The 16,902-nt window shown below is 34.2% G+C and overlaps 1 protein-coding gene across 1 annotated transcript; it reads left to right on the top strand.

Moving 5' to 3' along the window:
• The first annotated feature begins 2,558 nt into the window (after window positions 1-2,558).
• On the top strand, window positions 2,559-5,538 carry LOC133290785 (thiamine thiazole synthase, chloroplastic-like). The gene is made up of 3 exons (XM_061488896.1): window positions 2,559-3,040; window positions 3,951-4,439; window positions 5,144-5,538. The coding sequence occupies exons 1-3, from the start codon at window positions 2,612-2,614 to the stop codon at window positions 5,297-5,299; spliced, it is 1,074 nt and encodes a 357-aa protein (XP_061344880.1). The 5' UTR covers window positions 2,559-2,611; the 3' UTR covers window positions 5,300-5,538.
• The last annotated feature ends 11,364 nt before the right edge of the window (window positions 5,539-16,902 follow it).

The raw sequence follows: 16,902 nt of genomic DNA, 5'->3' as shown, positions 1-16,902 counted from the left end.
TATTTTTTATTTAGTACATCTACCTTAAATTTTATTATCTATAAAATTTACTAATTTAAAATTATTTTAAATTAATGACCATTGTGGTCAATCTCTTTAAATTAATATCCGTTATGGTGATTTGTCTTTTAATAATAAATAAAGACATAAATAGTGTTATGATGAAGCAGAAACATGTTAATTCCCAAGTGTCTTCTTCGCTACTATGTGCTTTGAAACATTTGAAAAACACGTCATCATCTAGCATGTTTCAGATAGACTAGGGGTAGGGTCTAGTAGTTTATTTTTTTAAATTTTTTGTAGTACAATTTTAAACTTTTTTATATACTAATGATACCGAAATTCGAATGTTGCAATATCGCAAGATATCTTCTCATTTCATTAAAATTAGATTTGATGCATTATTAACTTCCTCGATTTGGTTAATTCACCTAATTTAAAAATTTTTAAAATATAATTTGTCCGTAACACAAATAGAAATAAAATTGAAAACAATCTAATGCTATTCTACGAAGCGTGTCTCTTCATTTTATAAGTAATTTAATTAATGTGATTGAGTTTTAATGAATGTGACAATAAAGACGACTTTAAACCTAAATTGATTTAATGTCAAATATGATTATTTTTTATATAATTGTCAAATATTATAATTTTCAAAACCGAACTTTAAGGGTAAGACATAAAATAAAAAATCATGTTATACTATAAGATTCATACTTTTTATGTCAAAAATTTTATATTGAAATATTCATTCATTAATTATGAAATGCTTAGTATAACATGATTTTGAAAATCAATTGTGAATTCTTTTATAAATAAAAATATTTGAATTATATTATTACATTACCTTTTTTTTTTATAAAATGATTTAGATTAAATGATGTAGTTCAATTTTTTTCTCTTCATATTTTCTAGATCTAAATCTAGGTTGATTGATATATAAAAGAATTACAATTATTATTATTTTTTATATTAAATCATATTAAATTACTTGGCCATTCATATTTGATAATTATATTAACTGCATTAAATTAATTTTGATTAAATTATTTAAATTTATAATTATATGAAAAAATACATCTTTGCCATAAATTACTTTCAATTAATTGTCATAAATTTATTATTACATATACCAAAATTCAATCGAATTAATTTACTTGTTAAATGAAGAGGTATTTACTTGGTATAATTTATAGAATAATATTAAATCAATTAATAAATGTAAAGATTCTTTGTATGCTTTATAAAATCAATTGTGAATTATCGATTTATAGAATAAGATTAAATTACTTTTGATTTTATTCCCAATAGTATTAATGACAAATCAAATTCCGAACTTTTCTAAATTGGTGAATTAATTATGTGGAATGAATTAATAATCAATCGAATCTTTTTAATGAAATAATTAATTGCTTTTAATTAATTAATTTCCCACTAACATTAATGAAAATGTAATTCAGAACATTTTTACTTAGATAAATTAATCGTATGGAGCCAATCGAATCTAATAAAACCAGCTACACTATATATATATATATATATATATATATATATATATATATATATATATATATATATATTCTTAAAACGACGTCGTTTTGAGTTAAAAATTAAAAGTACTTTAATTTCCGCTTCAAAACAACGTCATTTTGAGTTTAATGTAGAAAAATTATCTACATTGACGGTAGAAAAAGCGAATCCTATATATAATATATATTTTATTTTTTACAATTTTTACACCGATATTTAAACCTAGAGTAAATATCTTTTTTGGTTCTCAGCAAATTTCACGAAGTCCTCTTTAGTCCCTAGCAAATAAAAAAAAAGGCTATTCGTAATCCTTAAAAAATTCAAAATAGACTCATTTAGTTGAAATCATGATCCCTCACAAATTTAAAAAAAATTCATATTAATTCCTCAAAAGAATTAAAATGGATCATTTTTAAATTTTTTAATAATCACGAATAATTTTTTTATTTTCTAATAATTAAAACGGAAATCATAAAAATTAACTAAGAACCGAAAATAATATTTTCTCCTCCATCAAATTAGCCATATCCTTAACCCACTCTTTACGGCTTAGAATGAGACATGTTCACTGATGACAAAGGTACTTAAACACACTAAACTCGTGACCTGTTTATGAGATGAAGACACGTGAGTACGTGACGACATTGGTATGCTCGCGGGATTAGTGTACGTGTACGTGTACCTGTACCTGTACAATTGATTTTGACTATAACAGTCAAAAGCCAGTACTAAGGTGATTCTAGGAACTTTTTTTTTTTTTTTTTCTCTTAATATCTAAACCTTAATAATTTAAAATTAAATAATGAGTGACAAATTTACGAGGCATATTCCTGGTATAAAATTCTGCACCGTTCATTTCCGATGATCTGCCACGTGTCGTCCATGCAGTTTAAACAATGATGTCACAAAAATTTCATTGTTTGAATATGGAAATTTCAAAAAACGCATAGTTTTGGCCCACTTCAATTCCCAATTTCTCATCCATAAATAATCCCATTCCATCCATCCAAATCCACCAGTCTCTTCACTTCACAGTTCACACACTACAACTAACTGCTTCTGCTTCTACTTCAGTTTGATCATGGCTTCAACCATCACTTCCTCATTCCTCTACACCAAAACTCCAAACCCTTCTTCTCTCTTCGACAAACCTTCATCCTTCAATGTCACCCCTACCCTTCGCCTTCAACCAACCAAACCCCACGTGGCACGCAGGCTCTGTGCTTCCATGTCAGCAGCAGCGGCACCCTCACCACCACCCTATGACCTGTGCTCCTTCAGGTTCGATCCCATAAAGGAGTCGATCGTGTCACGGGAAATGACCCGCAGGTACATGACCGACATGGTTACACACGCTGACACCGATGTTGTCATCGTGGGTGCCGGTTCCGCTGGGCTATCATGCGCCTATGAACTCAGCAAGAACCCTTCCGTTCAGATCGCCATCGTTGAACAATCCGTTAGTCCCGGTGGTGGCGCTTGGCTCGGTGGCCAACTCTTCTCTGCCATGGTAACCTTTTTTTTCTTATTTATTATAAAAAGCATATAATTTATTATTTTTATTTTGGGAAATACATTTTTTATTTTAAAGGAGAAATATTTTTTTCATAAATATATATTAAAGTATTATTATTTTATTTAATATAATAAAAATAAATGAAATAAAATTGTGTCCTTTAAATGTTAAATTCTTTATTATTTTATTATTATTACTATCATTTTTTTTTTTGTGGTACAGATATCTAATTATGGTTTTTGTGGGACTTGATATAAATTAATAAAGGTATTAAACAAATATTAGATATAATCTATGATTAATAAATAATTAATAACTCCATCTAGGAACAGTGATCATATTTTGTCAATTTTTTACCCAAATGCATACCATAATTCGCGCTAACTGGTAACGAATTTCGTGACCAATGATTTCGTGTCATATTGCAGATGAAATTCGCTTGTGAGTTATGATGCGTTAGCTTTTACCTGTGAAGCGAAAGTGTGCCACATGTCATGTCATATAATTAGTGTGCCACATGTCGTAGCGAATTATGATTACGTGGTAGTCTGATAAAAAGTATTGTTGGTATGTGATTTGAATAAATTTTTTTGCGAAAAGATGACATTTTAGTCACTGTTCTAGATGGCGTTGCAAATATATGAGTACTACACTGTACTCATTATTTTTCTTAAAAAAGGTTTTATAAATTTCTTTTATTATTTTTGTTGATGATTAGATATTTGAAGAGTTGAACTGGTTTGGCATGAATAAGGAGTGTTGTGGGCTTGGTGGTCTGTTTCATATCAACGATTAGAAACAAACAATGAAAATTCTGAAGATGATGAATAATCTGATGAAAACCCAGATTAGAAAACAGTCAGAAATATAATATCTAATTGTGTGTGGATGTGGGTGAGTGCAGGTAGTGCGTAAGCCAGCACATATTTTCCTAGATGAGATTGGTGTTGAGTATGATGAGCAAGACAACTACGTGGTGATCAAGCACGCTGCTTTGTTTACATCTACCATAATGAGCAAGCTCCTGGCTAGGCCAAACGTGAAGCTTTTCAATGCTGTGGCAGCTGAGGATTTGATTGTGAAGAATGGGAGAGTTGGTGGGGTTGTGACTAATTGGGCCTTGGTTTCCATGAACCATGACACTCAATCATGCATGGATCCTAATGTTATGGAGGCCAAGGTCGTGGTGAGTTCTTGTGGGCATGATGGCCCTTTTGGAGCTACTGGGGTGAAGAGGCTCAAGAGTATTGGGTTGATTGATAGTGTCCCAGGGATGAAGGCCCTTGACATGAATACAGCAGAGGATGCTATTGTGAGGCTCACCAGGGAGGTTGTGCCTGGAATGATTGTTACTGGGATGGAAGTGGCTGAGATTGATGGTGCTCCAAGAATGGTAAATTTTTACCTTTTAATTTTCAAATTCCACTACTCAAATTTTTTATTTTTTTTTCTTTTATGTTATTATTTTATAATGCATATTGACAAGGTGATGGGTCCAACACCAACCATAGCACTGAAAAGGAATTTAAATCATAACTAATGAGACAACTCTCTTTATAAAAAGGCTCAGGGTCCCTAGTCTGCAAATGTTAGCAATTTATTATGTTCATGGCATCTTTCTTGTTTGTCCCTTGTGCAATTTTGTTGTTTCTGGTTATTTTATTTGTACATATTTCTTTTGGGTGATAATTAGTTGGATATAAATTTTGATCAATTTGATAATCGATGGAGGAAAAAAAAAAAAAGCTTGAGTTTAATGGTTCTCGTAAAAAGTTGGTTTTCGATTGATGAAAATGACACAATTTGATTTGTGTAGCAGACCCTATATAGTGAAATAAGGCTCTAGTTGTTTTTGTTGTTGATATGTTGTTTTTTTATAGGAAAATATTTTCTCCTATTAATGATCTTTCAATTTTCGTTTAATATTTTTTTATTTTTTTATTTTTTAATAGATGTGTACTTTACATAAGATTTATCTGTAGCATGAGAAATTTTTTTCCTAATTCTACCGCGTAAGAAAATCGAAACCCTTCTTTTATTTGATAAAATGAAATAAAGAAGCTAATTGTTTTGGGCCTGGGCCCAATGGAAATGCAGGGTCCAACATTTGGAGCAATGATGATATCAGGACAGAAGGCAGCCCATTTGGCGCTGAGATCACTGGGACTTCCAAATGCTGTTGATTATGCAACAAACATTCACCCTGAGCTTGTGCTAGCTGCTGCAGAGTCTGCTGAAATCGCCGACGCTTAATCAATGTAGAATTAACTTTCAGTTGATAGTGTCAATGCCCAAAGCCAGAAATAATAATTGCTGTTTGGGGTTAAAGCCTTGATGGTGTTGGTAGTCATGGATATGCTGGTTAATGTGACTGTGTATCAAGTTTTGTTAATAACATGAATGTGTGTGCCAACTCAAACTCCTGTGTGCCTCTCTCTCTCTCTCTCTCTCTCTCTCTCTCTCTTAGCCTAACTGAATTGGCCTTTATTTGGTATAAATGTGCTTCAAATTTCAATAATCTGGCCTTTGCTTACAGTCCCATATGTGTTTTTTTTTTTAATTACCATCGGCGAGTAATTCGAATTTGAGCCAGACATATCATAAGAACGGCAAAAATATTTTTTAAAAGAGAACGAGTAGCTGTAAGATATTGGGGATTAGCCTATCTCCATATTCCAACACTTACATCTATATAATTCTATTGAATGTGTTGGCACTAAAATTAAAATTGACTGAATGAGTATTTTTGTAAAATGCAAGCACATGTCCTTGCGTTAATATTTGAAAATTAATTCAATTGATGAATCCCAATTTTTTAATTACACACTGAAAGTTGTAAGAACGAGCTTGTGTATTTAACAAAAGTTGGGGGTTAGGACTAAAACAATCCTCTATCCAAAAGAATTAGGGCTTACATAAGGCTTTGCGGGTTGATATGTGATTTTAGCCTATTTTGATACCTATTGAAAAATAAAAAATCATGAACAAAGTCCATAAAAATTTTCATTAGGAATAATAAGATTAAGAGTAAATATCCTTTTTTCGTTCTTGACAAATTCTACGAAGCCCTCTTTGGTCCCCAGCAATTAAAAAGGAACATCGTGGTCCCTGAAATTGTAAAAAACAAGCCACGTTAGTCCATCTGTTAGTGGGGCTTTAACTTCGTTACTAACTGTGCTGATGTGTACCGTTAAGTTGTTGAGTCACCATGGAAAAGCCACATGGACAAAAAAACGACGTCGTTTGATAGCTTTTCACTCTTTTTTTTCCTTCTTCTTCTCCTCTCTCTAATACCGTTCAGGGACCACCCCATGTTCTGATATCCGTTGTTCATGGCTTGAACACCACCTTCACCTATATGATTTGGATTTCCCTTTTTACCCCCATTGTTATTATTATTCCCTCCATTGTTACCATTCTTGTTTCCTCCACCTCCACCATTTTTAGCCTGTGGTGTGCCCCACCTCCATTTTTGCCACCATTATTTTTGTTACCTCCACCCTGATTCTGAATGTTTCCTCCTCCTTCTCCACCTCTTTTTTTTTCCTCCTCTGCCATTCACTTGCACAGGCACAGGTGAATGGAAAATCCATGTTGGATTTTGATCAATGACCCATATCTTGTTCTTGGCAAATCCATGTTGCTCTAACGATCCACGGTTTCCAAACTGGAAAAATTACGAGAACCCCACTTGTTATATATATATATATATATATATATATATATATATATGTAACTTAGTATTAGATAGTATTAAATAAAATAAAATAAAAATTATACCTGGGGAAAACAGATTGGAATTCCTCCTCGTACTGGTTTGGGAGGATTAAAGACTGCCTGAATGGATAGAAAGAAATGTCATAAACAAAAAATTTACAAACTCAATTCAACATTAATTATGAGTTTTGAAGAAAAATAACATGAGTTATGTTGAAAATTCCTAAGGGGATGTTTGATTAAAATAAAGAACACCAACGGTTATAAAGATGTCTAGACTTGTGTGTTGGCATAGGATTGGCAAAAATGTAAAGAAATGAAAATAAGCGATAAAATGTATGCTTTGGGAAAGGATCATGGCATAGTATCATTTTATTGATTCTATTGTAAATTCTTCTCTAAGTATGCCTAAGGATTGAAAAGGAGTGGAATTCTATTGAAGCGATATAAGTAACTTGAGCCACAAGTAAGCAGATTGTTAAAGCTTCAAGAGGTAAGCTCTATGTTTAAGGAGTCTTTTCCTACTTGAGTGCTCCACCATAGTTAGTGAACTGTGGTTGGATTGTATGACTGTTTTGATGCTTTGTATAGATGCATTCATATAGAGCTATTTGATAACATGATATGTTTTGTTCTGATATGACTTCTGTAAGATGATTTCTGTAATAATCTCTGGCCATTGATTGTATAGTACCCTGATGTCCGCTTTGGGGTCCTCCCTCGGGACTAATGGTGTACGCCTCTGATATGTCTGGTTCCGCTTTGGGGTCCTCCCTCGGGAACACGTGCGTTGATTTTCGCTTGGGGTCCTCCCTTGGGAATGACGGCGCACATCTCTGATATGATATGGATATATGCTCTGTTATGTTATGATATCTGTTATATGTTGTATTCGTATACTCTGTATCTGACTTTCATGCAGGAGTGAGCCAGGGGTATGGAGAATTCTCTATAAACCTGGAGCTTATTGAGATTTGTAATCTCACCCCTCGTTGGGGCCATATTTTCAGGTGCCCAGATTCCCGGCGAGACCTCTCTAGTCAGGGACACAACCCGTGGCTAAGGATTTGGACGGATTGGATTTTGAGTAGTTGTAGGCTACTTCTATTTTGGAATGCATTTATGTATTTCGTAATTTTTTAATTGATGGATCCTGATGTTAGATCCTTTATTTTGAATATGGCATGTATATGTTTTGTACATGCCTGTCAGTTTGATGCATGTACATTTGAGTATTCAGGAACGTTATATGATGATGTAGTATTCAGTTATGATTATGTATTGGATTGCATGCTGTTAGATTAGCGGCACTGAGCCAAGTTATGCATGCGCCCATGGATGGGTATCTGATTATATCTGCATGACTGGTACTTCTGGATTGATGTGCTGTATAAACTGTTATCCGAAAATGCTTGTGAGTGGGATTGGAAAATCCCCAGTTGTCTGATTTATAGAGGAAACTCTGCCCGATTTTCGTTTACGCCGAGTAAGAATCAAAGTAGAAAAAGAAAAAGTTAGCTCGTATTTTTCGTAAGTTAAGTCTTCCGCTGTTTCTGTTTATATCATATGCATGTTAATTGAACCGGCTCGAGACGGGGATGTTACAATTTTATTCATGGTTCTCTAAATAAACGGTTCAGTGTATTAGGTCATAAAATCATTCTATGAAAAGGATGTGTCACCTGTGATCATATTTTCTTTACTTTTATATATATTGGTGAGGAAGAGCATATATCGTCATGATTGCTTCTGTAAGGCCATTTTTAATGGCCTGAAGTTTCAATCATAACCTTTTGTTGAAGAAAAAAATAAATGATAAATTGTAAGTTTTTGGGATTAAAAACAGTATTCTAGAAATTTAGGTGAATTATGCATGAATTTTGTTGTATTGATAGTTTTATATTGCTCAGTTTGTAGGCAATAGTCAGTAATCGTTATTGCAGTATTCATGCTGTTAGACTTTCTATTTCATAATTAATGTAGAATTTCTTTTTGTATTAGGGAGCTCATTGGGGCTGGATAACCTTCCCCCTTAATGCTTCTGAATACGTTTTACAAGCTCTGAAGCCAAGGTAATCAAGTGCTCATTTGATTGTGATCTCATATGACCAATTTGATCCTATAATGACCCTAAATGGTAAATCTTAATTAGAGATTTAATTTAAGGATTTAAATGCCATAATTAGATTTAGTGTGTGATTCCGAGTATTTTGACTGTAATCATGACTATGTTATGAACAGTGCGTTCTGCCGGAGAATTTACAGTTTTGTGAATTAACCGGTAGAGCTTAAAAAGAGAAAAATAATTTTAGAGGCATAATTTGATAATTCTGACGACAAATATGAGTTCAGAACGAAAAATTGTATAGTCTGGCACTTTCCGTGAAAATCTCGTGAATAGTGTTTCTACCGGGTATTTTGTACTGCTGTTTAAGCAACCGGTAGAGCCCAGAAACAAATAATTGATGAAATAAGAATAAGAAAGTCCAATATATGCCAAACAAGTCAATATAGGCCCAAGAAAATGATAAGTTTATAAGTTTAAGTTTCATAAGTAAATGAAGTACAATTAGTGATTCACAGTGCATTTCGTCAAAAACGGTGCAAAAATCATACTGTGAATTATGAATATTGTTTTGTAAGAATTAAAAAGTAATATAAATGATTTTAGAAAAATAAAAATATATTTGTAGCTTTGAGTTAGTTCCGGGTTAGTTTAAGTGAAAATACGCGAAAGAAAAATACCCGGGTAAAAGGCCACATGTGCTCACCTTTTTAAGTCACTTAAGTCTCATTTCCAAATCAGTTTCTCTCTCCTCTCCTCACTCTCAAAACCGAGCTGCAGCCATGGGGGAAGGGTTTGGGGTTGTCTTCTTCCTTCTTTGATTTCTCCATGGTTAAGCCACCAAATCTTGCACCCAATATACCAATCTCATAGGAAATCGTCCAAGGAAGCTATTCCACCCCTCCATTTGAGCTGATTTCGTTTGTGGAGGGAGATATTCATCACTCCATTTTCGGATTACTATTCATCCAAGGTGAAAAAGGGGGTTTTTGGTGGAGTCTTACTTGTTGGTCACCTTCTAGACCTTGTATAAGCTTTTGGAGGTAATGAACCTCTATTTCCATGGTATTATTTTGATGATTTGAGTTATAAAAGTTATGAGTATGTTTTGGTAGGAAAGCATTGTGTATTAAACCTTGATTTAATGATGAATCTTTGATGTCTTGGATGTAAGAAATGAAAATAAGCATTTGTATGTATGTAAAAAAATTAGAAAAAAATCCTATGATTTCCTCTACATGTTCGGCCATCATAGGTGAAGAATAGGTTGTTGTGCAAAAATTTTATCTTAAGTATTAGGAAGGTTTAATGTGTAGGAATTAAGTGGAAATTTGATAAATTAGTGAGAATGCCAAAGTGGGAAAAATTATATGAAATATGCCCTTAGGTTTAGGCCTTGTGGGGCTTTGGAGGGACTTTATGCTCCAAAAATTAAGTTGGAACCTTATGAAAACATGTATTTGTATGTGTAAGTTACGTGTAAGTGAAGAAAAAGAACCTTTGTCTATGTCCTTGTAGTGTTCGACCTAGAGGGTGGTATAGGAGTATATTTTGCTACATTTTATTGTAAATAAAATGTGTTGTAATTCATTGTATAAAATTGATGAGTTAAGAAGTGAAATGACTCGAAAAATGGTTGAAAAATACTTTGATTTCCTAAGGGTATGTCCGCGGCGTTTGAAGTAAAATGGCATGAATGATATTGAAAATTCTCAAGTGAATACTTGATTAAAATTAAAGAATGCTAACTAGTATAAGGTGGTCTAGACTTGTGTTGTAACATCCCCGTCTCGAGCCGGTTCAATTAACATACATATGATAAAACAGAAAACAATGGAAGACTTAACTTATGAAAATACGAGCTAACTTTTTCTTTTTCTTTTTAAATTCTCTTTCGTCGTAAACGAAAATCGGGCAGAGTTTCCTCTATAAATCGGACAACTGGGGATTTTCCAATCCCACTCAGATGCATTTCCTGATAAGCAGTTTATACAAATATAATCAAATGCCCATCCATGGGCGCATGTATGACTTGGCTCAGTGCCACTATATCTAACAGCATGCAATCCAGCACGTAATCATAAACTGAATAATACATCATCATATAACGTGCCTGAATACCCAAATGTACATGCCTCCAAGTGACAGACATGTACAAAACATATACAGGCCATATACAAAATAAAGGATCAATATCGTGATCCATCAAATGCGGAAATACTAAAAGACATCAAACACTCCAAAAGGTAGTAGCCTACAGCCACTCAAAATCCGATCTGTCAACTGCCTCAGCCACGTGTCGTGTCCCTGCCTAGTGAGGACTCACCGGGAATCTGGGCACCTGAAAATATGTCCCCAAAGAGGGGTGAGATTACAAATCTCAGTAAGCTCCAGGTTTATAGAGAATTCTCCATACCCCTGGCTCACTCCTGCATGAAAGTCAGATACAAAGTATACAAATACAACATATAACAGATATCATAACAGAACAGAGCATATATCCATATCATATCAGAGATGTGCGCCGTCATTCCCAAGGGAGGACCCCAAGCGGAAATCAACGCACGTGTTCCCGAGGGAGGACCCCAAAGCGGAACCAGATATATCAGAGGCGTACACCATCAGTCCCGAGGGAGGACCCCAAAGCGGACATCCGGGTACTATACAATCAATGGCCAGAGATTGTTACAGAAATCATATTACAGAAGTCATATCAGAGCAAAACATATCATGTTATCAAATAACTCTATATGAATGCATCTATACAAAGCATCTAAATCACAGTCATACAGTCCAACCATAGTTCATTAACCATGGTGGAGCACTCAAGCAGGAAAAGACTCCTTAAACATAGAGCTTACCTCTTGAAGCTTTACCAATACCCTTACTTGTTGCACAAGTTACTTATATATCTTCAAGAGATTCTGATTCCTTTTTAGTCCCTAGGTACACCTAGAGCAAGAATCCACAAATACCAATTAATAAAATGCCATCATGCCTAGCTTTCACATAAGGCACACATTTTATCGCTTCTTTTCATTTCTTTGCATTTTTGCCAATCCTATGCCAATACACAAGTCTAGACCTCTTTATAACTGTTGGTGTTCTTTAATTTAATCATCCATTTCCTTACGAATTTCCAACATAAATCATAGCATTTTACTTTAAAGGACCGTGGGCCTAAAATTAGGAAATCAATATATTTTTCCATGATTTCTTTTCAAACCATTTCATTTCATGACTTATCATTTTCATACTTTGAAACACACATATTTTATTAAAATAAAATATGACAACATCTTTCCCTAAACACCCTATATGTCGAATCCTTTAAGGGGATTTCCAAGGATCCTTCTCTTTTACAATACATTTTCCTCACTTAATTTAACAACTACACGTACATAAATATATAATATATACCAAGTTCCTATTTAATTTTTGGGAATCTCAAGCTCTTTAAATCCTTCAAGGCCGAAACATCAAGGGTATGTTTCAAAGGATTTTCTTTCAAATTTAACATTCTTACTAACTCATCAAATTTCCTCTTATTCAAGCACATTAAATCTTCCCAATACATACAATAAATCTTTGTGCATCACCCCTAATTACCCTATCAAGGCCGAAATCTAGGGTATGTCACCATGGGATTTTTTTTTCCAATTTTTATACATGTTCATATGCTTATTCCACATTCCTATATCCAACACATCATCAATCCATCATCAATTCAAATTTTAAACTAATTTATTTCACACCAACACATGCTCACAATTTCTATGACACAAACCATCAAAATAACATCATGGAAACAAAGGTTTCTTACCACTAATCAACTTCCCAAAGCCTAGAAAGCAACCTCCAAGCCAAGCTCCATCAAAAACTCACTTTTTCCACCTTGGATGAATAGTGCACGAAAATGGGGTGATGAATATCTCCCTCCACAAACGAAATCAGCTCAAATGGAGGGGTGGAATGGCTTCCTTAGGTGATTTCCTATGGAATTGGTATAATGGGTCAATGATTTAGTGTAGGATTTATGGAGAAATCAAGAAATGAAACAAAGCAAACCCTATCCCTTCCCATGGCTGATCCTCGGGCAGAAGAGAGAGAAGAGAGCAGTTTTTTTAGATGTGAATAGTGATTTTTGTAAGCCACTTATGTTTTATAAATACTTGTGGCTTTATCGGATGTTTTTCTATCGCGTATTTTTACTTGAATTGACCCGGAACCAACTTAAAGCTACTGACATATTTTTATTTTTCTAAAATCATTTACATTACTTTTTAATTCTTACAAAACAATATTCATAATTCACAGTATGATTTTTGCACCATTTTTGACGAAATGCACTGTGAATCACTAATTGTACTTCATTTACTTATGAAACTTAAAACTTATAAACTTATCATTTTCTTGGGCCTATATTGACTTGCTTGGCATATATTGGACTTTCTTATTCTTATTTCATCAATTATTTATTTCTGGACTCTACCTGCTTAAACAGCAGTACAAAATACCCGGTAGAAACACTATTCACGAGATTTTCACGGAAAGTGCCAGACTATACAATTTTTCATTCTGAACTCATTTTTGTCCTCAGAATTATCAAATTATGTCTCTAAAATTATTTTGCTCTTTTAAGATCTACCGGTTAATTCACAAAACTGTAAATTATCCGACAGAACGCACTGTTCATAACATAGTCATGATTACAGTCAAAATACTCGGAATCACTCACTGAATCTAATTATGGCATTTAAATCCTTAAATTAAATCTCTAATTAAGATTTACCATTTAGGGTCATTATATGTGTATTGGCATAACATTGGCAAAAGTATAAAGAAAGGAAAATAAGCGATAAAATGTATGCTTATGAAATAATCATGGCATAGTATCATTTTATTGATGCATTGTAAATTATTCTCTAGGTGTGCCTAGGGATTGAGAAGGATCGGAAATCTCTTGAAGCGATAAAAGTAACTTGGTCCACAAGTAAGCGTATTGGTAAAGCTTCAAGAGGTAAGCTCTATGTTTAAGGAGTCTTTTCCTGCTTGAGTGCTCCACCATGGTTAGTGAACTATGGTTGGACTGTATGACTGTGATTTAGATGCTTTGTATAGATGCATTCATATAGAGTTATTTGATAACATGATATGTTTTGCTCTGATATGACTTCTGTAATATGATTTCTGTAACAATCTCTGGCCATTGATTGTATAGTACCCGGATGTCCGCTTTGGGGTCCTCCCTCGGGACTGATGGTGTACGCCTCTGATATGTCTGGTTCCGCTTTGGGGTCCTCCCTCGGGAACACGTGCGTTGATTTCCGCTTGGGGTCCTCCCTTGGGAATGACGGCGCACATCTCTGATATGATATGGATATATGCTCTGTTCTGTTATGATATCTGCTATATGTTGTATTTGTATACTCTGTATCTGACTTTCATGCAGGAGTGAGCCAGGGGTATGGAGAATTCTCTATAAACCTGGAGCTTTATGAGATTTGTAATCTCACCCCTCTTTGGGGACATATTTTCAGGTGCCCAGATTCCCGGTGAATCCTCACTAGGCAGGGACACGACACGTGGCTGAGGCAGTCGACAGATCGGATTTTGAGTGGCTGTAGGCTACTACCTTTTGGAGTGTTTGATGTCTTTTAGTATTTAAGCATTTGATGGATCACGATATTGATCCTTTATTTTGTATATGGCCTGTATATGTTTTGTACATGTCTGTCACTTGGAGGCATGTACATTTGGGTATTCAGGCACGTTATATGATGATGTATTATTCAGTTTATGATTTCGTATTGGATTGCATGTTGATTAGGATAGTGGCACGGAGCCATATTTTGCATGCGCCTATGGATGGGTATCTGATGGTATCTGCATGACTGGTACTTCTGGATTACTATGCTGTATAAACTGTTTATCAGGAAATGCTTCTGAGTGGGATTGGAAAATCCCCAGTTGTCCGATTTATAGAGGAAACTCTGCCCGATTTTCGTTTACCCCGAGTAAGAATTAAAGTAGAAAAAGAAAAAGTTAACTCGTATTTTCGTAAGTTAAGTCTTCCGCTGTTTTCTGTTTTATCATATGTATGTTAATTGAACCGGCTCGAGACGGGGATGTTACAGATCCCTTTTCCTTTTCTATCAAAGTTTTATATGTATGTCTAAGTGAAGTAAACTTTGAATAAGGGTCATGCTGCGCTTGAATGCTTCTATGAGAAATGATACCTTTTTTCCTTTAAGATTGATGTAAAATAATATTGGTCCAAGGTGAGACTAATATGATACGAACCTTCAATCCATCAAAAAGACAGATTTTCCGTGGTTTGGTTTGAACTTGTATGCTTCAGTGAATTTGGTAAACCATCATGCTGTAGAGTGTAGAGTTTAGATGTCACTCACCATCTGCCTCAAATGGGCATTTTTTTAATTTGGTGACCTCCCTTCTTTCCCTCCAAAAAAAAAAAAACCCAAAATAAATTTTTTTTTGGAGTCTACATGCTTTAGTTTCTTTTAAGTATTACTTTCTTAAGATAGGTTATTCTATCTACTATTTTTTCTGCCTACCTTTGCCTACCACTCTTCAACACCGTTAGATCAGAATCTTAACTAACATTTATCTTTCTCTCTCTTTTTGAGATTCTGATCTAACGGTATTGGAGAGGGGTAGGCAAAGGTAGGCAGAAAAATGATAGGTAGAATAACCTATCTCTACTTTTTTATACTAAACGTTAATTTGAGTTACTTCCACAATTGCATGTTAATATTTGATTTTATTGCTATACTATCATTGTCCAAGATATAATCTAGTGGGAGTTTGTTGCAAATAGTTTCTAAAATTGCGCTTGATTATTTGGTCTTCTGCATGAAAGCTGATTCAGCTTGTATTCTTATATTGAATGTTTAGATTAGTGAATGTCAAGTATTGGACAATTGGGGTGCTGCTCAAATGTAAAATTATCTCTTTTACTAGTTGATGGTTTATTTTGAATGATGATGTTGAAAGAAAGTAAAAATTAGTTGCATGAATGGGGGATAGGGAACAAATGGCATAAAGAGAAGGAGAAAATCCCTTAACATGCCTCTGCCCATTGTCTGCAGGATTATTTTTAGTGCTCACAGGTATGCATTATCTGAGTACATACATTTGGACAGAACTGGTGAGATTACTGTTCCAGCAATGTCATGGAATGCATTGTGATTGCCACTTTCCAAAAGACAGGAAGAGCAGTGAGCATCAGCTATTGTTCTCTCGCTAGGGAATCTCATATTCTTCTACTATTGCTGCTGGCATGGATGAAGACTAAAATTGTTAGAATTGGTTGTTGCTTTGGTCATGTTTGTATCCCAACACAAAGTCTCGAACTAGGGCAATTTTGGCCTTAGGCGTGTTGTTATCTTAACAAATTTTGAATTTTGATTTTCCATGGAATACAAATACATTTGGTCTGGAAATTTAAATTAATTTTAGTCCTCGTGTTATGAGTGTGGTGGTGTTCATTTGCCCATCATTATTGCCCTAGATTTATAACTTCACTACTACCCTATGTGGGTTTTTGGTGCCAAGTGATGAAAGCACTACTCATAGGGAGAAAGCCGATTAAATGTACAATACAGAACAAGAATGAATGTTGCATATTTTCGTCCCTCCACATTTTATCATAGTTATAGTATGTTAGCTGCCAATTGAATTAAGATGCCATTAAGCTTTGAAAATTGAAAATTTTCCCAAGTAATGGAGTAAAATATGATCACAAGTTTAAACTTTGAATACTGTTTCTTGAAATAAACGATCAGATTGCCTTTTCCACAAAATCAATTAAAAAAGAAGAAGGGAAAATATAAGCTATTGAGCTTATAGTTAAAATTTCAATAAGGGTTAACTCACAACTCAGTTTAATAGCAGAGGAAAAATACCGCTTGATTGAATGTTGTACCAGTCACAATATATTGCAAAAGGAAAAAAAAAAACAAGCCAAAGTGTTGAGAAAGAGACAAAAGCTACAAAAATATATAGAAATATCTGAGATACTAATATGCAATAACAAAAGCACGATCATATC

Source organism: Gastrolobium bilobum, unplaced genomic scaffold, assembly GCF_033153095.1.
Source record: "Gastrolobium bilobum isolate Gb01-03AN ecotype WA unplaced genomic scaffold, APGP_CSIRO_Gbil_v1 utg2839, whole genome shotgun sequence".
NCBI lineage: Eukaryota > Viridiplantae > Streptophyta > Magnoliopsida > Fabales > Fabaceae > Gastrolobium > Gastrolobium bilobum.
This window is presented reverse-complemented; position numbering and strand designations above follow the sequence as displayed.

Excerpts from the sequence above, each read along its gene's own strand:
- LOC133290785 (XM_061488896.1), top strand. The coding sequence starts at position 2,612 with ATGGCTTCAACCATCACTTCCTCATTCCTCTACACCAAAACTCCAAAC. Across the intron at positions 3,041-3,950 it reads GCCAACTCTTCTCTGCCATG|GTAGTGCGTAAGCCAGCACA; the intron begins GTAACCTTTTTT and ends GGGTGAGTGCAG. Across the intron at positions 4,440-5,143 it reads TTGATGGTGCTCCAAGAATG|GGTCCAACATTTGGAGCAAT; the intron begins GTAAATTTTTAC and ends ATGGAAATGCAG.